At 42.6% G+C, this 23,095-nt stretch overlaps 1 protein-coding gene across 1 annotated transcript in view; it reads left to right on the top strand.

Annotated features, from left to right (window-relative positions):
- MLXIPL (MLX interacting protein like) overlaps nt 1-23,095 on the top strand; it is a 236,477-nt gene that overhangs the window by 123,146 nt on the left and 90,236 nt on the right. The window contains exons 3-5 of the mRNA XM_082246020.1: nt 3,817-3,899; nt 15,193-15,282; nt 18,841-18,885. Of these exons, the coding sequence (XP_082102146.1) occupies nt 3,817-3,899; nt 15,193-15,282; nt 18,841-18,885 (218 nt within the window). The remainder of the gene's footprint in view (nt 1-3,816; nt 3,900-15,192; nt 15,283-18,840; nt 18,886-23,095) is intronic.

Here is a 23,095-nt window from a genome sequence, read left to right as displayed (position 1 = left end):
CTTTCCTAAAGCTAGACTAGATATATTTTGCTGATTGTATTTTTTGAACTTTGTTTTTAACACAACCAGAGGTCTCGTCTTAGCGCCAGCAACACATATGTGCGGCAGCAAAAGGGTGGACTTCAAAACGCACACGCCACACATATGTGTCACTGGGCAGCTGGTATTTCTATGCTGAGAGCGTACTCACTGCACACTCCAAGCACAGGGTCTGAATTTTTGAAAGACAGCTCTCTGTTCCCACTAATGATCAGTAGTGGTAACAATAAGGGACCAGTTCCCAATCATGTGACTTTTGTGACAGCCAACCACAGTGGTCACATGATCACCGATTCTTTCATCGATCCTCCCTATTAAGCACTTGACCTCTGGAAGATTTACCCCACTTCATGACCAGCCCATTTTCTGTGTTACTTTAACTGAAAATTGTGCGGTCTTGTGACACTGTACCCAAAAAAAAAAAAAAAATGTATGACATTTTTTTTACCATTAATAGAGCTTTTATTTTTTGCGCTAAAAACAAAAAAAGAGCAAACAGTTTTAAAAAAAAAAAAAAACCTATAAACCATGCAAAATGTTCTGCTATAAAACATATCCAATAAAATAAATTTAAAATTCGAATTTATTCATAAATTTAGGCCAATGTGTATTCTGCTACATGTTTTTGGTAACAAAAATCCCAAAAAGCATACATATGGTTTACGCAAACGTTATAGAGCAGTAATGGCGAACCTTGGCGCCCTAGATGTTTTAAAACTACATTTGCCATGATGCTCAGCTACACTGCAGAGTGCGTGAGCATCATGGAAAATGTAGTTCCAAAACATCTGGGGTGCCAAGGTTCGCATTCACTGTTATAGCATCTACAAACTATAGGCTATATTTATGGAATTTTTATTTATTTATTCATTTATTTTTATACTAGTAATGGCAGAAATCTGCTACTTTTAGCGGGACTGCAATAATGCGGCGGACAGTCAGACACTAACTTATAATTTTGACAATTTGCGGGAAACCAGTGACACTAATACAGTGATCAGAGTTAAAAATATGCACGGTCACTGTACTAATGACACTGGCTGGGAAGAGGTTAAACATCTAGGGCGATCAAAGGGGTTAATTGTGTACCTAGCCAGTGTTTTTGTGTATACTGTGTGCTGCTTTCACTAGGGTAAGAGAGCGATTCTAGTCCCTGCTTTGCAGAGACACAGGATTGATCCATACTCCCTATCAGAGCTGAGATATGCCTTGTTTAAATAGGCATATTTCAGTTCTTAGTGTTTCATCAGTGAGCGGCGGGTGCCAGAGGACATTGAGTCTTCATCAGAACCCACAAATCGGTTTCTCCTGTGAATTATCACGCCCCCTAGTGCAGGATCACGTGTGTGTGTGTGTGTGTGTGTGTGTGGGTGTATATATATATATATATATATATATATGTGATCCTGCACACAGCTGCCACCCTTTAGCACTAAAAGTGCTATAGGGTGCTCAGTAACTAGTTAAAGGGATGCTAGGGCTGGGTGGAAAGGGGTTGAAGCCCAACCTCAGACAAAACGTTTTTTTTTTTTTATTTGGATGGAGCGGGGAAAGGTTAGATCCTCTCTTAGATTTCTTTTGCTGGCTATTCTTGAAGAGATTTCCCGTTTTCTCCCGTCATGACAGGATGTGATGGAAAATCTCTTCAACTTTGAAACAGATAAAACACAGCTGTAGGGATAAGAAAGGGAAGAACTTTTGACAATACTTTTATCAGTTTTTTCTTTCCTGATCTATTAACAGCTGCTAGCCTATTTCTTGTCTTGGTGTTACAGGGACAAGAAGTGAGGAAAATATCTCCAATGGGGTCACAGACAGAAATAAAAACCTGACTTATTTTTTAACTTTTCCTCACCCTATCAAAAAAAAAAAAATGGCTATCGATGCTTTACACTGCATACCTGCTGGGATGATTCACCCATAATATTGGTCTGGCTACAATGGTCTAGGAGGGGATTTCTCTTTTATTTAGAAAGAGGACCTCTTACTTCTTGCTGTGTCTCTGGGATAGGAAGTCATAGGAAATCTTCCCATTGGGACACAGACAGAAAAAAAAAAACTGTCAGGGATCTTAACTTTTCACTACTTTAAAACTAAAGGAAAAAGTTGTTGGCTTTACATACATTAACCACTTAAGCCCCAGCCCTATTTCGGACACTTTTTGTTTACAAGTTAAAACCAGTATTTTTTCCTAGAAAACTACTTAGAACCCCCAAACATTATATATATATATATATATTTTTAGCAAAGACTCTGGAGAATAAAATTTCGGTCATTGCAAAATTTTTTGTCACGCGGTATTTGCGCAGCGGTCTTTAAAACGCCATTTTTTTGGAAAAAAATTGAAAAATCACATTTCACTGCATTTAAAAAATACTAAACAGTAAAGTTAGCCCATTTTTTTTGTATATTGTGAAAGATGATGTCACGCCGAGTAAATAGATACCCAACATGTTACGGTTGAATATTGCGCCCCCCCGTGGGATGGCGACAAACTACGGTCAATAGAGATCTCAATCTGCGACGCTTTAAATTTATTTAACGGTTACCAGTTTAGGGGTAGAGTGTAGCTCTTTTTTTTAAATTATTGCCCACACTCTGGCGATCGCGGCGATACCTCACATGTGGGGTTTGAACAGCGATTTCATTTGCGGCTTGACTTGCGTATACGTTTTTTTTGTGCGCGAGCTAACGGTGACGGGGGCGGCTAAATTTTTTTTTCAGATTTATTTTTACTTTTTTTTAAACTTTATTACAGTTTTTTTAAAAAAAAAAAAAAATCTGATCACTTTTATTGCTGTCACAAGCAATGTAAACATCCCTTGTGACACCAATATGTAGTGACAGGTACATTTTATGGAGGGATCGAGGGTCTAAAAGACCCTAGACCCCTCCACTACACTTCCCTGTATGCAAAATGCCAAAAACGGCATTTTTGCATACAGCCGTTTTTCAAAACTGCCGCCTTTTGCAGCACAGTAACCCGGAAGTGACGTCATGGACGCCGCCTCCGGGTTACGTCATCGGAGACCCGATCGATGCCGTTTCCGGCATTCATCGGGACTCCATCCAGCCGGCGGACGTGCCGGCTGGGTGCTCGGGGCTCCTGGTGGGACGGGAGCCCCGAGCAAAGCCACGGAAGGCGGGAGGGGGGGGGGGGGATGTCCCCTCCCGCCCCCCCGGGTAACGATCGAGCAGCTCCCGAGCCGCATCGGTCGTTACCGACGGAAAGCCGACCGTCGGCTTCAAACCACAGTACCGGGATGATGCCTCTAGTTAGAGGCATCATCCCGGTATAACCCCGCAAAGTGTACCGACGTATCGGTACGTTACTATGCGGTAAGTGGTTAAAAGATTTGCGCACATTGATCTTACATTGTGGATAGCAACGCGACGTCTAGGTATAAAATGATGGCATCTGACTTGTTTGTTGCCATGATCAAAAACAATAATTCATTGGGCAGATTTGTATGAAAAGGCATTTTTGTCAAATTTTACATTTATATCAGCAAATTTTACAGGCTGGAAAAATCTCATGACAATATAAGTTTACCCCTTTACTACAATTACTGTTTTTCTGGTATTTTAGGGATCGTATCTATATTTTTGTGTACCATTTATACCATTTATATTATATGAAATTGTTATTTGTTGTTTTAAAGTGTTACAAGTAAAGGTTTGATCACCTACAAATACAGAAGCTAAGTATTCTGCTGAAATTCGGAGTTGTAGACAATCATTACATGTAGCTGATGGGGTTTTTGTTTGCTTGTGCAGATGTAGAGAAAAGGAAGACCCCTGTTTGTGGCTTTGTAACACCTTTGGACGGATTAGAAGGAGAAGATCACCGTAAGCCAGAGGTAATATTGAAAAAGTGTTGTCAAACACCATTACTGCAGGTTTCTTGCACTCTCACATACAGAAAACCCATGTAAGGACTAAAGCTGGATACACACTATACAACTTTTGTTGGTAGATTTCCTTTAGATTTACCTTCAACTATGTAGTGCATGGGCACTGCCTGATTGCATACAAGTTAAAAGTGTTTAGGTTTGACCTCATATTATATGGTTTTGGTAAATCTAAAGGAAAAATCTAAAGAAGATTGTATAGTGTGTATCCAGCTTAAGACTCCAAAGATGGATACATACTATACAATTTTCTTTAGACCGTTTCCTTTAGATTTACCAAAACCATATAATATGAGGTCAAACCTAAACACTTTTAACTTGTATGCAATCAGGCAGTGCCCATACACTACACAGTTGACGGTAAATCTAAAGTAAATCTAACAACAAAAGTTGTATACTGTGTATCCAGCCTAATGGGCCATACACACTATAAGATTTTCTGAAGACTTTTTCCTTTAGACTTACCAAAACCAGATAATATGAGGTCAAACCTAAACACTTTCAATTTGTATGCAATCTGGCAGGCCCTTGCACTACATAGAAAAGGTAAATCTGAAGGAAAAAGTCTTCAGAAAATCTTATAGTGTGTATGGCCCTTTAGACCAAATCAAATTCACACTGGGGGTGAACCCCTGCAGAGATTACAGCATCCGGGCATCTTATTGGCCGGAGCCGCGGTGACGTCACTCCCGCGCACGCTCGCAGGAGCCGACGGTCACGGCACGAGGCTCTGAAGGAACGGCACCAGCGGCCGTTCCTTCAGAGCGCATGCGCCAGTGACGTCACTGGCTGCATGTAAGGTAAATATCTCCTAAACGGTACATGTTTAGGAGATATTTACAGTACCTATAGGTAAACCTTATCATAGGTAAAAGTTGCAGAGGAGGGTTTACTTCCTCTTTAAAGAAAACAAAATGTATGCCTTTGATTACCTTTATTTTGATGCACCTGGTATGTATTTAAAGGATTCAAACTAAACATTTTCTTGAGCTTTAACCAACTTCTATAACTGTTCCACTACTGAGCGGTTCATTGCAGCTTGTTTATAGCATGCGAGTAATGCACAATATGTTGCATGTTAATATACATTGCATTCAGGTAGCCCATTCATTTTATTAGACTGCCCTTCACGCTACAATGAACCAAAAATTGGACCATTTATACTAGTGAAGCACAACACACGGTAGTATGTTACCACTCGGTGCATGGTGCTTCAACATAACTGTGTTATGTAGGTACATTGGGGTACTATTCACAATGAATGGTACCGCACTGCACTACTACCTAATGTGTTTTCGCGGGACAATGTTGTGAATGGGCCCTAAGTGATACTTATGCTTGTAAACAAAACATTTGATGAGAAAGTTGTCATGGTATAAAACTATGACTATAGTTACAGTAACTCATACAGTTTAGTGAAAGTACTCTGTGCTCTATGCTTGTTTTAGACCAGACCTGGGCCGTTTATGGCCCCAGGTCACATCCGGCCCTTTGGCTGTCCCAGTTTGGTCCACATGAGATTAATCAGAAATTAGAAATCAAATGTGTGTAATAAGGGTACACCATGCATGCAACACAACTGCATTGCTTTTATTTTGAAGGCTATTTTTTTTCCAATTCATGTATATGCGTGCCTGCAAATTTATTAAAAATAAAAATGGAAAAAATCCCATGTACACAGCCTTTGCCATGATACTCAAAATTGAGCTCAGCTGCATCCTGTTTCCACTGATCATCTTTGAGATGTTTCTTCACCTTGATTGGAGTCCACCTGTGGTAAATTCAGTTGATCGATCATGATTTGGAAAGGCACACACCTGTCTATATAAGGTCGTACAGGTAACAATGCATGCCAGAGCACAAACCAAGCCATGAAATCCAAGGAATTGTCTGTAGAACTCTGAGGATTGTATCAAGGCACAGATCTGGGGAAGGGTACAGAAACATTTCTGCAGCATTGAAGGTCCCAAATGACCACAGTGGCCTCCATCATCTGTAAATGTTAGAAGTTTGGAACTACCAGGACTCTTCCTAGAGCGGGCCAACCGGCTAAACTGAGCGATTGGGGGAGAATGGCCTTAGTCAGGGAGGTGACCAAGAAACCGATGGTTACTCTGACAGAGCACCAGTGTTTTTCTGTGCAGGACTCCACCAATCATCTCTGCAGGACTCCACCAATCAGGCCTGTATGGTAGAGTGGCCAGACAGAAGCCACTCCTCAGTAAAAGGCTCGTAACAGCCCATCTTGAGTTTGTTAAAAGGCACCTGACAGACTCTAAGACAATGAGAAACAAAATTCTTTGGGCTGATGAAAGAAAGATTGAACTCTTTGGCCCGAATGGCAAGCACCACGTCTGGAGGAAACCAGGCACTGCTCATCACCTGGCCAATACTATCCCTACAGTGAATGATGGTGGTGGCAGCATCATGTTGTGGGGATGTTTTTCAGTAGCAGGAACTGGGAGACTAGTCAGGATTGAGGGAAAGATGAAAGAAGCAATGTACAAGGACATCCTTGGAAAAAAAAACCTGCTCCAGAGCACTCTGGACCTCAGACTGGGGTGAAGGTTCATTTTCCAACAGGACAACAACCCTAAGCACACAGGAGTGTCTACGGGACAATTCTGTGAATGTCTGAGCGGCCCAACCAGAGCCCGGACTTGAACCCAGTTGAACATCTCTGGAAAGATCTGAAAATGACTGTGCACCGACACTCACCATCTATCAGAATAGAGGTACTCACCGAGGCCGAGATGCCGAGAGCGGTTCGCTGTTGCGACTAAGCGCACTCCGCCCCTCTGGAGGTGATACAGAGGGTGGATGGCACAAAGAGGCACAAGCTACCAGCAGGCAGGGTAGAGCTTGCGTGGAGGTCCTGTAGAGCTGGAGCAGAGACTGATCAGGATCCAGCAGTAAAAGTCCGGAGCAGGCTGAGGGTCAAACACAGGTAAGCAGACAATCCAGGTCACAGGCTGAGGGTCAAGGCACTGGAGATAGGAGACAAGACTTGGTCACAAGCAGAGGGTCAAGGCACAGGAGACTGAAGGTAAATCCGGGTCGCAGGCAGAGGGTCAAACACAGGTAAGCAAAAGCAAAGTCCGTAAAACAAGCCAAGGTCGGGTCCAGGAGAAGAGCAGAGCAGGTCAGGGTCAATCCGGGTCACAGCAGGTAAACGATCACACAGGAAACAGGAACTCAGGTACAGGAAGCTGAAAGACAAACCAGCAATTCCTCTGAGCACTTGCTCAGCTTTTATAGGCAGCCAGGAAGTCATGTGGAAGTCATGTGGTGCTTGTCATGTGATGACCAGTCTGCAGCTGAAGGTTTCTCTGACACCATCCAACCTGATGGAGCTTGAGAGGTCCTGCAAAGAAGAATGGGAGAAACTGCAAAAAAATAGGTGTGCCAAGCTTATAGCATCATACTCAAAAAGACTTGAGGCTGTAATTGGTGTAAAAGGTACTTCAAGTATTGAGCAAAGGCTGTGAATACTTATGTACATGGAATATTTTCATTTTTTTAATAAATTTGAAAAGATATCTAACAAACATCTTTTACGTTGTCATTATGGGGTATTGTTTGTAGAATTTTGAGGAAAATATTGAATTTAATCAATTCTGGAATAAGGCTGTAACATAACAAACTGTGGAAAAAGTGAAACGCTGTGAATTCTTTATGGATGCACTGTACACTAGACCTTAGGCCTCGGATAGTAGATACCAGTATTGTAATTGTATAGATTCCAGGGTTCCTTGGAACACTAGGTTTCCTCTAGAGGTCTGTAGGCATTCCTTGAATAATAGCTGTGTCAGCAGCACAACGCTGTGAGGTGGGTTTTCTTCTCACTGACCACCAATGTATGTGGCATTTTTTCTACTGACCCTCATTGTTTAACTTTAGCAGGGGGTTCCCCTAGGTCTGAAAACGTTTTTAAGGGTCCCTCTGGGGTGAAAAGGTTGAGAAAATGTTCAACTAGAGCAGCCTTTTTCAACCAGGGTGCATTGAGGTTTCTTCAAGGGTGCCTTGGCAAAATGCCTAAAAATTGTGCCAACATTGTATACAAGCTGGTGGGCGGATGAAACCTGCCTTTTTAGTTTAGTTTTCATTGTACACCATTAAAACCTTCTTGCTGCTAACCTCTCCCTCAGTTGTCTGCATATCATCCTTGTTTGACCCAACCGTTAGCTCAATCTTGTCAGGAGGCAATTACAAGATGATTTACGGCCCCTCAGTCCTAACTCCCCCTGTGTAGTGAATTCTCCGTCTGCTGGCCAGGAGATGCGACGACACATAGCAACTTAAGCTTAGCGTAGACACATCTGATTTATTTCAAGTTGGCTCACACATTTAAAGGAAATTTGAGCGGCAAAACCCAGTTTAAACCAGTTACAATTCATGGGTCAACTTAACAATAGAACATATCTCCACAAAAACAATACATGAGAAGGCCCTTTTCCCCATACATCTCTGTCAATGTGGGGTGTCTCGTGTCTTAAATTATGTTTGTGGAACAGACGCTCCGTCTGTGTTCAGCTGTCTGATGTGTTAATGTGAGCAATTGTCAATTGTGTTCAGGTGTTGTCTGTAATCTCTATGTGAAGCCTAACTTGTTAAGTGTGCAAATGAATGAATGAAAGGTGTTTAATGTGTAAAACACCTATCAATGTCTGTCGTCTATATGCAAAAATACAACTGCCAAGTGTCAAAGGATGTATGAATGAGGTGTGTTAGTCTGACTCGTTAATGTCAGTGCAAGGGACCACATTCCATTGGAAAGTGGGCATGAGCTGGAATGTATTATGAAATATATTTCAGTAAAGCGCATTGATACACTCTTTCACCTTCCTTGTGTAATGTTCTGGTACCTTTGGTACCCTAATTCCACTTTTCCTAAGTGTATGCGCCCCACCATTCTCTTTTGGTAAGGTGCGCATACACCTTTAAGACCGATGCTGTCATCACTGAGCGCCGCTGGAGCGGCTATTTCAACCTCCGGCGGTCTCACTCACATGTTCGTTCAACGCCGCATAATCTGCCTTGAAGCTCTCATGCTTGCAAGCATACCTTGCTATCTGAACCACGCTGCTGATCCCTGTATCCCGTTACCGGATCATCCGCTCTTGCCGAACCTCTCCTCTACTACATTGCTACTAGTTATAAGTACCCCACAGGGGAAACCTCTATAACCTTCATACTAAAGCTTACACTATCTAGCTCTGCATACTAAGGACTATTACTACATCTGCACTAACTAAGATTGCTAGCTCTTGAGCCTAATACCATCTGCTCTTGCAATGGGTTGGTCTATCCTGTATGTTCACCTGCTACTCTATCATCTGCTACCATACATGATTGCTAAACCTATCTGCATCCCATCTGCTACTATCTTACTTTCAAGAACATTCCTTTCAAGTGTCTGTCATCTACCATCTCTACCCAACCTGTCTCTTCAGCCTATCATCACTATATTACTATACATATAAGTCACTCTAGGAACATCTTATTGAGTGTGTGTATTTACATGATGAGTCTTGGGAGTTGGGATTGGTGTCTCAGCGTTTCTCTACATGACTACTGAAGTGGAATATTTCTGCAGCTGTAAATCCACATTATACATAAAACGCAGGAGCGTTACAGATTGAACGAACCTCAAATGGATTCAGCAGAAATAACCACTCAGGTGACACAATTAAAACAGCAAGTAACTGCGTTAATACACGCACTTGCTGAATTAAGAGAAGAAAATCAGGCTCTGACGCAGCAGGTAACCAGACTGACACAACTTACCACTGCTCAGTCCCCTGAACCCAAAATAAATCCTCCTTTGGTATTTACAGGCGATCGCAAAAAATTTAGCGAATTTAAGAACGCATGTGAGTTACTTTTCTTGCTAAAACCCCGTACCTATCTTACTGATCACATTAAGGTTTGTACTATTATTTCTTACCTAACAGGCGATCCTCGGGCCTGGGCAGACTCTCTTTTTGAGAAAAACGATCAGCTTCTCAAATCCTATGCCTTATTTCTAGCAGAACTTACTAGCCTATATGATGATCCCAATAGGCAGAGTACTGCCGATCTTCAATTAAGGTCCTTGAAACAAGGTAGGAGACCTGTGGAAGACTTTGTCGCAGAATTCAAGAGATGGACCCTTGATTCAGAATGGAATGATGCATCTCTGAAAACTCAATTTAGGCTTGGCCTATCAGAGGCCGTTAAAGACGAGCTCGCCCGAGCGGATCTGCCAAAAACCCTGGATGCATTGATACAACTCAGTATCACCATAGATAGAAGACTACGAGAAAGAAAGGCTGAAAAAATGGGAATGCCATTATCCAGTTCTTCTCGGATTTCGGCCGATGACCCCACTCCTATGGAGGTAGGAACCATACGCCCACCTCTATCAACTGTGGAAAGAGCCAGAAGACGATCTGGTAATCTCTGCTTGTACTGTGCATCCCCGGATCACAAGATAAACGTCTGTCCCCTAGTCTACAAAAAGAAGGGTGAGTGTTCACATGTCCTCCTAGGGGGATTGACAACTTCAATTACTAACCCTTACCTTTTTGTTTGCTTAACATTACAGTGGGACCAGAACAGGATTACTACTAAGGCCATGATTGACACAGGATCTTGTGGAAATTATATTGACATACGTTTTGCTGCTTTAAATAAAGTCCCTATTATTTCTAAACCTAAACCTGTCTCAGTGAGTCTTATTAACGGTGTTCCTTTATCCTTTGGTCCGATCACTGATCAGACACAGGCACTCCTAGTCACTACTAACGGGTCTCATATGGAGACCACTACCTTCGATCTAATACCTTCACCCCACTTTCCCATTGTTTTGGGACTTCCCTGGTTACACACACATCAACCAACCATAGATTGGAAGGAACGGACCCTGGCCTTCCTCTCTTGCTATTGCGAGGGTACGTGTAACCTCCCGTCTTCCGGGAAGATCCTGTCTGTGGTGACAGATGAGATTGCACCACTATGTTATCAGGATCTCTCTGAGGTTTTTCTTGAGAAAAATGCTCAAGCACTACCTCCCCATCGAGACTATGATTGTAGTATTGATCTACTCCCAAATAGCAAATTGCCGTTCGGTCATGTTTATCCTCTTTCACAGGATGAACTTTCCGAACTCAAAGAATATTTGGATGAGAATTTGAAAAAAGGTTTTATTAGACCTTCCACTTCTTCCACAGCAGCAGGACTCTTTTTTTGTCCGCAATAAGGACTCAAGTCTCAGGCCTATCATCGACTATAGGCAATTGAATGCTATTACAATAAAAGATCGCTATCCTCTACCGCTTATCCCTGAGCTCATTGAGCAGGTGCGTGGAGCTACCTATTTTTCAAAATTGGACCTGAAAGGGGCATACAATCTCATTCGAATCTGTGATGGACACGAGTGGAAGACTGCATTCAGAACTAGATACGGATTGTTCGAATATCTTGTAATGCCATTCGGGCTATGCAACGCCCCTGCAGCCTTTCAACGATTTATAAACGATATTTTCAGAGACTTACTAGATGTCTGTGTTGTGGTATATCTGGACGATATACTTATATATTCACGATCCTTGTCTGAACACATAAGACATGTAAGACTAGTATTATCGAGATTGCTTGCACACAACCTATACGTGAAACTGAAAAAATGCTTGTTTCATAAAGAAGAGGTACTGTTTCTAGGCTACATCATATCCAAAACAGGAATCAAGATGGACATGAGTAAGATATCCTGCATTCAGGATTGGCCTACACCAACCACCCGCAAGGCGCTACAGCGATTCCTTGGATTTTCTAATTTCTACAGGAAATTCATCAGGAACTTCTCTGCCATTGTGAGACCCCTCACACAGCTCACTAGCATTAAGAGACCATTCAAATGGTCAGATGAAGCAAATAAAGCTTTTCACCTGTTAAAGACAAGGTTTACTTCTGCTCCCATACTACGCCATCCAGACCCATCCCTCCAATACATTCTGGAAGTAGATGCGTCAAACATGGCAGTAGGAGCAATACTCTCCCAACGACCAACTAACACTTCACCACTCCATCCAGTCGCCTTCTTTTCTAAATCCTTAAGCAGTCCAGAGGTAAATTACCCCGTGGGTGAAAAGGAACTGCTTGCTATAAAATTGGCTCTGGAGAATTGGCGACATCTACTCGAAGGCACCCGATTACCAATACTTATATACACGGACCATAAAAATCTTCAATATCTTCAGACTAACAAAACTCTCTCTCACCGACAGGTACGATGGTCACTATTCTTTCTAAGGTTTAACTTCCTAGTGACCTACACACCTGCAGATAAGAACAAAAAGGCGGATGCACTATCACGACTAACTGAAGAAAACTACTTCGAAATCCCTTCCGTTCCTATAATACCTCACAAGCGTATTATTGGAGTTGTCCGTTCTTTGAAGGAAGAGGTTTTGCATGGTATAAGTTTGGATTCACCCCCACCACAACTAAATACCGATGCAGAAGGCTTCCTCTACTACAACGACAAACTTTACATACCACCTACCATGCGCACCAAGATCTTGGAATTATCGCATGATGTGCCTATGGCAGGACATATGGGTATGACAAAGACTCTTAATCTGATTACCAGACAATTCTGGTGGCCTGACATGAAAACATCTATACAAAAATTCGTCTCTTCATGCAATGTCTGTGCCAGGTCCAAAATTGACACTACGAGACCATCCGGTCTACTATGCAGTCTACCAATACCCCAAACTCCATGGGAAGTTGTGTCCTTGGACTTTATAGTAGAACTACCTCCTTCCAAAGGATTTAATACCATCTTGGTGTCAGTGGACCATCTGACAAAGATGGCACATTTCATTGCTATTCGCAGACTACCTTCGTCCAAACAAACGGCAGAACTCCTGATGAAACATGTCTTTAAGTTACATGGTATCCCAAAAACTCTTCTGTCTGACCGTGGATCACAATTTATTTCCAAGTTCTGGCAAGAACTATGTCACATACTACGAATTGAGCGGAAGCTCACTTCTCCTTACCATCCGCAGACCAACGGACAGACTGAAAGAGTCAACCAATGCATCGAGCAATATTTACGTTGTTACACTTCTTACCAACAGGATGATTGGGTGGATCTTCTCCCTCTGGCAGAATTTGCCTACAACAACGCAACCCACAGTACGACCAAGCAGAGTCCGTTCTACTTGAACTATGGGTTTCATCCCTCTATTCTTCCACCACGCATCCTTCCTTCAAATAACCCAGTAGCCTCAGACTATCTTACCCAAATAAAGGACTCTCTGGGTTTGCTTAATACTACCATTGCACACGCTCACAGTCAACAAAAGAAGTACTATGATCTTCGCAGAAGACCTTCTCCTCAGTATGCTATTGGGGACCTCGTTTGGCTCTCAACAAAAAATTTAAGACTGAAAATCCCTAGCAAAAAGCTTGGACCTCTCTTCTTGGGACCTTTCCCAATCAAGAAACTTATTGGAAAAGCTGCAGTACAGCTTACATTGCCAATAGACCTCAAAATACATCCCATTTTCCATGTGTCGCTACTGAAGCCCCATGTTCCTGACCAAGGAATAAGGCCTACTATCCCACTTCCTCCTCCTGTACAAGTTGAAGGTGGAGAAGAATATGAGATAAAAGAGATTCTGGATTCTCGTATCCACAGAAGAAAACTTCAATACTTAGTTCGATGGAAGAACTATGGGCCCCAAGACGACACCTGGCTAAACACCTCTGACATACATGCCCCTAGATTAATCCGCAACTTTCATGCGAAGTACCCAGACAAACCAGCTCCAGAGGCCTTCAGGAGCCGGCCTTAAGGGGGGGGTACTGTAATGTTCTGGTACCTTTGGTACCCTAATTCCACTTTTCCTAAGTGTATGCGCCCCACCATTCTCTTGTGGTAAGGTGCGCATACACCTTTAAGACCGATGCTGTCATCACTGAGCGCCGCTGGAGCGGCTATTTCAACCTCCGGCGGTCTCACTCACATGTTCGTTCAACGCCGCATAATCTGCCTTGAAGCTCTCATGCTTGCAAGCATACCTCGCTATCGGAACCACGCTGCTGATCCCTGTATCCCGTTACCTGATCATCCGCTCTTGCCGACCTCTCCTCTACTACATTGCTACTAGTGATAAGTACCCCACAGGGGAAACCTCTATAACCTTCATACTAAAGCTTACACTATCTAGCTCTGCATACTAAGGACTATTACTACATCTGCACTAACTAAGATTGCTAGCTCTTGAGCCTAATACCATCTGCTCTTGCACTGGGTTGGTCTATCCTGTATGTTCACCTGCTACTCTATCATCTGCTACCATACATGATTGCTAAACCTATCTGCATCCCATCTGCTACTATCTTACTTTCAAGAACATTCCTTTCAAGTGTCTGTCATCTACCATCTCTACCCAGCCTGTCTCTTCAGCCTATCATCACTATATTACTATACATATAAGTCACTCTAGGAACATCTTATTGAGTGTGTGTATTTACTTGCTGAATTGAGACTATCCACACATGATGAGTCTTGGGAGTTGGGATTGGTGTCTCAGCGTTTCTCTACATGACTACTGAAGTGGAATATTTCTGCAGCTGTAAATCCACATTATACATAAAACGCAGGAGCGTTACACCTTGCCTCTCTCCATCAGTGCTGGGGTCTCATTAGCTAAGTGATGGAGAAAAACTGAAGGGGAAGAGAAACATTGTAATACTAGTTTGCAAAAGTGATTTGAAAGAATAAATCACCTCTAACGTTGGGTTTCCTACATGTGAATGTTGCTGCATTTGGTAAAACTATTAGAATAGTTTTTACATTTTATAATGGGGCACCTTAAGACTGTCCATAATTTTGGAGGGTGGCTCGAGATTGTCCTTCATTTTAAAGGATGCCTTGACTAAAAGAAGGTTTAGAAACACTAAACTAGAGTATAACGTTTGGGCAAGTAATCAGTTAATGGTAAGAGTTTTACTGTATAAATAGGTTATTCTGTAAAGCAATGCAGAGATCATTAATAACATGCGAGTGCTTACTGTGTGTTCTTCATTATTTATTTTTTTTTTTCGTTGCAAGGAGTATGTATTAGGTATGAGAGAGATAATGATATGCCCGTTACACTGTGTTCATCATTTTATATTCGCCAAATAAGGATAAGGTGCTGCCATAGAAAATGGATACATGTCTTCAACCTTCTGCGTTTTTCAGGCTGTGGTGCTGGAGGGAAACTACTGGAAGAGAAGAATAGAAGTAGTCATGAAAGAATATAACAAGTGGAGGATTTATTACAAGAAACGGGTAAGAAACACATCACTCTCTGAGATTTGTCTTGCATGAGAAAAAATAGTTTAAATGCTGGATTACTTTTAGGCTTGGTTCACATTTGTGCGGTTCTGCGTGTCGCATTTGCATGGGCATGGCAGCCCATTTATTAGAATGGGCTGCTGTGCCTGCATTTTACCTGCAGGAAAAAGGTTCCTGCACCTTTTTTTTTTATAATGCGGACGCACAGAAACTGTGTATGATGCTTTGGCGCTATGCATTTCTGTGTATGACCGTATTTTTTAGTGCTTGGGGGGGACCATGGTACACTAGAGTTCCATGGAACATTAAGAGTTAAAGGAGTTGTAGAGGCAGAAGGTCTTTTATCTTAATGCATTCTGTGCATTAAGATAAAAAGTCTTTTGTGTGTAGCAGCAGCCCCGCACCCCCTAATACTTAACTAAACCCCATCTCTATCCAGCAATGTCCACGAGTCCCACTCCCGCACCTCTGAAAATGTAAACCTAGCATCCCTTTCTAAATACTATGGTCCATAGGCTTCCCTTTTCTAAGGCTAAAGCTGTGCATTGCTTATTAGCTGATTCACCCACTAGATGGAGCCCTGTACCTCTTTACTGATGGAGCCCTGTACCTCTTCACTGATGGAACTCTGTACCTCTTCACTGATGGAGCCCTGTACCTCTTCACTGATGGAGCTCTGTACCTCTTCACTGATGGAGCTCTGTACCTCTTCACTGATGGAACTCTGTACCTCTTCACTGATGGAGCCCTGTACCTCTTCACTGATGGAGCTCTGTACCTCTTCACTGATGGAGCTCTGTACCTCTTCACTGATGGAGCCCTGTACCTCTTCACTAATGGAGCCCTGTACCTCCTCACTAATGGAGTCCTGTACCTCTTTACTGATGGAGCTCTGTACCTTTTCACTGATGGAGCCCTGTACCTCTTCACTGAGGGAGCCCTGTACCTCTTCACTTTATTGTTCAAAATATAAAAAACTTCCTTAACCAGTTCTGGACGGGAAGGATTTTCCCCCTTAATGACCAGGCCATTTTTTTTTGCTATTCGGCACTGCGTTACTTTAACTGACAATTGCGCGGTCATGCGACGCTGTACCAAAATAAAATTGATGTTCTTTTTTTCCCACAAATAGAGTTTTCTTTTGGTGGTATTTGATCACCTGTGCGATTTTTTATTTTTTGCGCTATAAACAAAAAAAAGAGTGACAATTCTGAATAAAGCTATATTTTTTATATTCTGCTATATAACATTCCAAAAAAAAAATAAAAATAAAAATCAATATTTTTCATCCTTGTAGGCTAATTTGTATTCTGCTACATATTTTTGGTAAAAAAAATCGCAATAAGCGTATTTTGATTGGTTTGCGCTTCTACCAACTAGGGGAAAGATTTATGTCATTTTTATTTATTTATTTTTACTAGTAATGGCGGCGAGCTGCAGTTTTTAGCGGGACTGCGACATTGTGGCGGACAGATCGGATCCCTAACTGACATTTTTAACACTTTTGGGGGGACCAGTGACATTACTACAGTAATCAGTGCAAAAAATATGCACTGTTACTGTAATAATGACACTGGCAAGGATGGGGCTAACCTAGGGGTGATCAAAGGGTTAATTGTGAGCCTAGGAGAGTGTTTTTTTGTGGGGGGGGAGGGACTTGTGAAATTATCATAGAGACCTGTGATCCTATATAAAAGGATCACAGGCACTCTGTGATAATTTCAGAGAGAAGAACGGTCAGCTGTGTTTACAACAGCTGCCCATCCTTCTCTCTCAGTGGGGAGCGATCGTGGGTGACCGGGGGTAATCATGGCCGCCGGTCCCGTGGATCGGCAGCCCCGCTGCCTAGTGGGGACTGGAGCGCGCCCCCCAGCACCACTCCCGCGAACCGACATACCAGTACATTGATTTGCGCAGCCGAGCCAGCCTGCCTCCGTATATATATGTGGCGGGCGGTCGGCAAGTGGTTAAAGAGACCCTGTTACCAACTTAAAATATTGCAGGTAGTAAAACGTTAATAAAATATTGAAAGGGAAACAAATTGCTGGAAAACACAGATAAAGCACAATTTTTCCTTTCCTTAAACAATTTTTAATTGACTTGCAATGTGCCTTTGAACTTGCTAGAAAATTTGAGTTCAACAGTGTCGCTTTCCTAGCACAGCCCCCTCCCTCCTTGCATGTCATAGTCCTTTCCTGCTATGGGAGTGTATAATTCTTGTCTATGCTGGCCCATCTCCTTAGATCCTTCCCTCCACCTTTCTACACAGGGCTGCTGTTAGAAATCGCGGGGCCCCGTACAGACTACCTGGCAGGGCCCCCCCCAAGAAAATATTAAAGATATATTTAGCTAAAATTACAACAAAATCACTATTAGCAGACACAAATATAACATAACTCGTATAATTCCTGCTAAATCTAAAACAAAAACTATGTTAAATAAAAAAGAAGATGAGATGAGAAAAATATACAGGCTGGGCAGTTGGAGCTCAGTGATCAGAGAAACAGAGAGAGAGAAACAAAGTTACAATTTACAAATAAACTCCTGAGCAGAGATAAGTGCTGGGAGGGGGGCCCGGCCAAGGGAGGGGGATTAGTGAGGGACAACTGTCTCTTTCTCAACAGATAAAAGCTGATAGCAGGGAGAGGGACAGAGATCAGATTCAGATGCTGGAGGAAGATTTCTGTATTTGTTGTCCATCACTGATCCCCCTCTCTGTGTGGGACCCCCTGTGTGCTCGGGCCCCCTACAAGAGGGCTGGTGGTCCCCCCCCCTATCAGCGGCCCTGTTTCTACATAACCTTTTATGTAGCTACTGGGGGAGAAACAAAGGTGAATGCTAGAGAGTGTCATCTGAGTGAAAGCTCAGGGGCTGCTGACATCACATCTAGGATGGCTTCGCCCAGCAATAGCCTCAAGGCTTCTGGATGTCTATATAAAGCCTAGTACACATAGGCCGAATATTGGACGGCATTGACCGGTTCAATAGAAACCAGCTGACATTCGGCCTGTGTGTACGGCAACCAGTCCGACAGAAGCTGGACGAAGGGGCACGACCGAAAAAGTTCTGCTGATCAGCTCCCCATCAGCTCTCTCAGTCAATGGCTGAGAGCCCTGACCAGAACACAATAGTTAAGTGTGGGAGATCGATGTACTAACATCAGATTGTTAGTACAGCGGCTCCTCCTGAGCTCTTCAGTTTTTTTTTTTTTCCTTTAGCCTGCTGGGTTGAACGAAATAACTACTAGTGTGTACCAGACTTAAGGGAGGCTTTTCCCGATAAATAACGTGCATAAAATACAATGAATGCACATATGATCTTTTGGGAAGATTGTTGTTGAAATAAATGGTCTGGTGACAGGGTCTCTGTATTAGGCACAAGTGGTGCTACTTCCATTCAGTGAGAAGTGTCCTTTGTGCTGCTGGCTGCAGATTTAGTTAAAATCTGGGAGAGATCTTGTTTTTTGTTTATTGACCAGAGGTTTTAAAATGCTTAGTATGCTCACAGTATAACTTATATATTTTTATAATTTTTTGCCCCTTTTTGTTTTAGCTTAGGAAACCTCACCAGGATGGGAAGCCATTTCAAAAGAAAAAGGTTGGTGGTATCATAAAAAAGACACTATGGGGGAGGTTTACTAAGACTGGTGCACACAGAATCTGGAGCAGATGTGCGTAGTAACCAATCAGCTTCTAGCTCAACCACTTCTGGACCGGAAGATTTTCACCCTTAACCACTTAAGCCACGGAAGATTTTACCCCCTTCCTGACCAGGGGGTTTTTTAGCGATTTTTATTTTACTGCGTGACTTTAACGGACAATTGCGCGGTCGTGCAACGCTGTACCTAAAGGAATTTCACGTCCTTTTTTTCCCACAAACAGAGCTTTCTTTTGGTGGTATTTGATCACCTGTGCGATTTTTTTGATCATGCGCTATAAACAAAAAAAGAGCGTAAATTTTGCAAAAATAACAATATTTTTCACTTTTTTTTTATATGAAATTCCCCAAAAAAAATGTAAAAATCAAAATTTTTTAACATTTTCGGCCAATTTGTTTTATGCTACATATGTTTGGTAAAAAAAATCGCAAAAAGTGTATTTTGATCGGTTTGCGCAAAAGTTATCGCGTTTACTAACAAAGGGAAAGATTTTTGGTGTTTTTTTTTTTTAACGAGTAATGGCGGCGATCTGCGATTTTTTTTTTTTGCGGGACATTGCGGCGGACAGATCGGACCCTTGACTGACATTTTTGACACTTTTGGGGTTACCAGTGACATTACTGCAGTAATCAGTGCTATACACATGCACTGTTACTGTAAAAATGACACTGGCAGTGAAGGGGTTAACTGTATTGGAGAGGAAGGGGTTAAGTGTGTCCTAGGGGCGTGTTTCTAACTGTGATGGGACATGTCTCCTATTGTAAAGACAGAGATCAACGGTTCTACATAGTAGAACCGTCTGATCTCCATTTTTACACAGGGGAGAATGACAGGCGGCTTGTTTACATAAGCCGCCCGCCTTTCTCCCGCTCTACCGACGATCGTAGTGTGACCGGCGGACATCGGGTCCGCCGGTCACACGCGCGGACTCCTCCGCTATTGGCTCAAAAGCCGGTCACAGGCTAGCGACGTAGATCTACGTCACTCTGCCTGGCCAGGGCTGACTGCCGCAGTAAATATACTGTGCGCAGTCGGCAAGCGGTTAATTACCAGGCCACATTTGGCGATTCGGCACTGTGTTACTTTAACGGATAATTGCGCGGTCATGGGATGCTGTACCCAAATAAAATTGATGTCCTTTTTTACCGCAAATAGAGCTTTCTTTTGGTGGTATTTGATCACCTGTGCGATTTTTATTTTTTGCGCTATAAACAAAAAAAGAGCGACAATTTTAAAAAAACAATATTTTTCACATTCTGCTGTCATTAACCAAAAAAAAAAAAAATGTAAAAATCAAAATGTTTTAACATTTTAGGACAATTTGTTTTCTGCTACATATTTTTGGTAACAAAAATCGCAATAAGCGTATTTTGAATGGTTTGCGCAACAGTTATCACGTCTACTAACTACGGGAAAGATTTATGTAATTTTTATTGTTTTTTTTTTTATTTTTTTTTACTAGTAATGGCGGCGATCTGCGATTTTTCTGTGGGACTGCGACATTGCGGCGGACAGATCGGACTCCTAACTGACATTTTTGACACTTTTGGGGGTACCAGTGACATTACTACAGTAATCAGTGCTAAAAATATGCACTGTTACTGTAATAATGCCATTGGCAGGGAAGGGGTTAACCCTATGGGTGATCAGTGGGTTAAAGCGGTAGTATACCGCTTTTTTTTACTTTTAACTACAGGTAAGGCTTTACCTGTAGGTACAATTAATATCTCCTAAACCTGCACGGTTTAGGAGATATTACCACTGCATGCAGCCGCTGACAGGTGCGGCGCATGCTCTTTGAAGGTCCGGCGGACCTTCAGAGTTCCTTGTCAAAAATTGCCGGAAAATGACTCATCGCGGCTCTGGCCAATCACAGCGATGCATACTAGCTCATTATGCCTTTGCCTTGCAGTTTTTTTTTTTTTTAACTTTGAGTATACTACCGCTTTAAATGTGAGCCTAGGGAAGTGATTCTAACTGGGGGGGGCGTGGCTTGTGAAATGATCATAGAGACATGTGATCCTATATAGAAGGATCATATGAGCTCTGTGATCATTTCAGGGAGAAGAGCGGTCAGCTGTGTTTGTCCTTCTCTCTCAGCGGGGAGCGATCGCAGGTGTCAGGCGGCAATCTGAGCTGCCTGACCCGTGCATCGGCTTCCCTGCTGCCGAGTGGGGACGGGAGCGCGCCGCCAGTGGCGTGCGTCCGCCCCCTAGCTTCCCGCGTGCGACCAACGTAGGTGTACGTTAGTTTGCGCAGGAGAGCCACCCTGCAGCAGTAAAAAGGCGGCGGGTGGTCGGGAAGTGGTTAAGTCCCTTGTTTTCTGAAAATGAAGGCAGTAAAACTACCTTTAAAAAAGAAAGCAGTAAATACTAAACTTTCCTCATCCCCACACTGACAAATACCACTTACCGGTACTTTAGGTGTTTACATCCCTGAAATCTAATGGGAAACTGACACTCTCAGGTTTTCCATGTAGCTCTCACTGGATCCTCCTTTGGGCCTGATGTCACTACTGTATCCTGTGTCATCTCAATATATGACCTCATGTCTCTGTAAAACACAGTAGTGACATCAGGCCAGAGACAAGAACCTCATGAGATCTACACTCTCAGAAATGTCTGTTTTTTTTAGCAGATTTCAGTGCCGGTTCACATATAAGTAATGTCAAACATTGCATGTGATTCGCACCGCATTGCTGTGCAAATCGCATGCAATGTCTGTGCAATGCGAATTCAGCCATACAGATTGCACGGCTAAATTCACATCGCATTCGGACCAAAGTCGCACAGGACCCTTTTTTTTTTTGGTCCGCACCAGAATCAGATCGCATGGGTTTTCACACCTATGTAAGCCAATTCCTGTCCAAACTGACAATTTGCACTGCGATATACGAACTAATCTACACACTACCTGCTACACGAAGCAATGCATCCCTTGTAACAGAGCCGACCTACCATAGTAAAACTACGGCGGCTGGTCTGCAAGTGGTTAAACCAGCCTTTCTCAACCTTTTTTTTACCCCAGAGGAACCCTTGAAATAATTGTCAGTTAAAAAGTCCATTGGTGTCATGCTACTTGGAGAGTGGGGATGGACTTGAAAATATAAATTCACCATCAGATAGTAGGTCAGGTAGCCACAGCTCAAGGAGCCCCTAGCAACCTCTTGAGGAATCCTTGGGTTCCATGGAAACCTGGTTGAGAATAGCTGCTGAGCTCCTAACTTCAGACATTACTGGATAGATAGATAGATAGATAGATAGATAGATAGATAGATAGATAGATAGATAGATAGATAGATAGATAGATAGATAGATAGATAGATAGATAGATAGATAGATAGATAGATAGATAGATAGATAGATGCTTTATTGAAGGCAGGCTTACTTTGGAGCTGTTACCTTCCCCAAAGGTTCGCATAATACACCAAAAGCCAAGACACCATCAAGGCAACTGAAGACTCCATTGCGTGTCTGCATCAGATCCAATGAAGAAAAAATATCATTGGCTCATATCAGTTTACAATATAGAAATCCACAGAAAAATACAAAAAAATTCCCTAGCACACTCTTCAGCTAATCAGCAGAAAAGACTCTAACTCTCAATTAGGCTCGGTTTCCACTAGTGCGACTTGCGGTGCGACTTGACACATGTCAAGTCGCACAGCAAGTCAAAACCCATTGTTTTCAATGGGGCACGTTTCCACTGCCGCGGCTTCAGTTGCCGCGACCTCAAAAGTAAATCGTGTACTACTTTTGAGCGCGACTTCCCTCTATATATGAGGGACAAGTCTAACTGAAGCCGCGGTTTTCTTTTGCTTCGAAGTCGTGCTAGAAGTAGCACGACTTCGTAGCCGCACTAGTGGAAACCGAGGCTTACTGTATCTGATTTCCCAACACAGACATCAGTAAAATTAATTTAATTGTTAAATCATATACAGTACAAAAAAAAACAATCTACACATTGGGAAAACTTTTAAACTGGAGCAAACAGAATCTGGAGCAACTGTGCATGGCAACCAATCAGCTTCTATTTTCAACTTGTTTAGTTAAAAGAGAAGTATGGGAATGGCAAAGAATAAAAAAATCATACTCAGAGTAACACTGAGAGAGACTGAGAGAGGAGAGCGGCACCCAGAACAGCAACATG

This window comes from Pelophylax lessonae, assembly GCF_965119305.1.
Source record: "Pelophylax lessonae genome assembly, chromosome: 2".
NCBI classification, from domain to species: Eukaryota; Metazoa; Chordata; class Amphibia; order Anura; family Ranidae; genus Pelophylax; species Pelophylax lessonae.
Note: the sequence above shows the minus strand (reverse complement) of the source record. Positions and strands in the feature narration are given on the sequence as shown.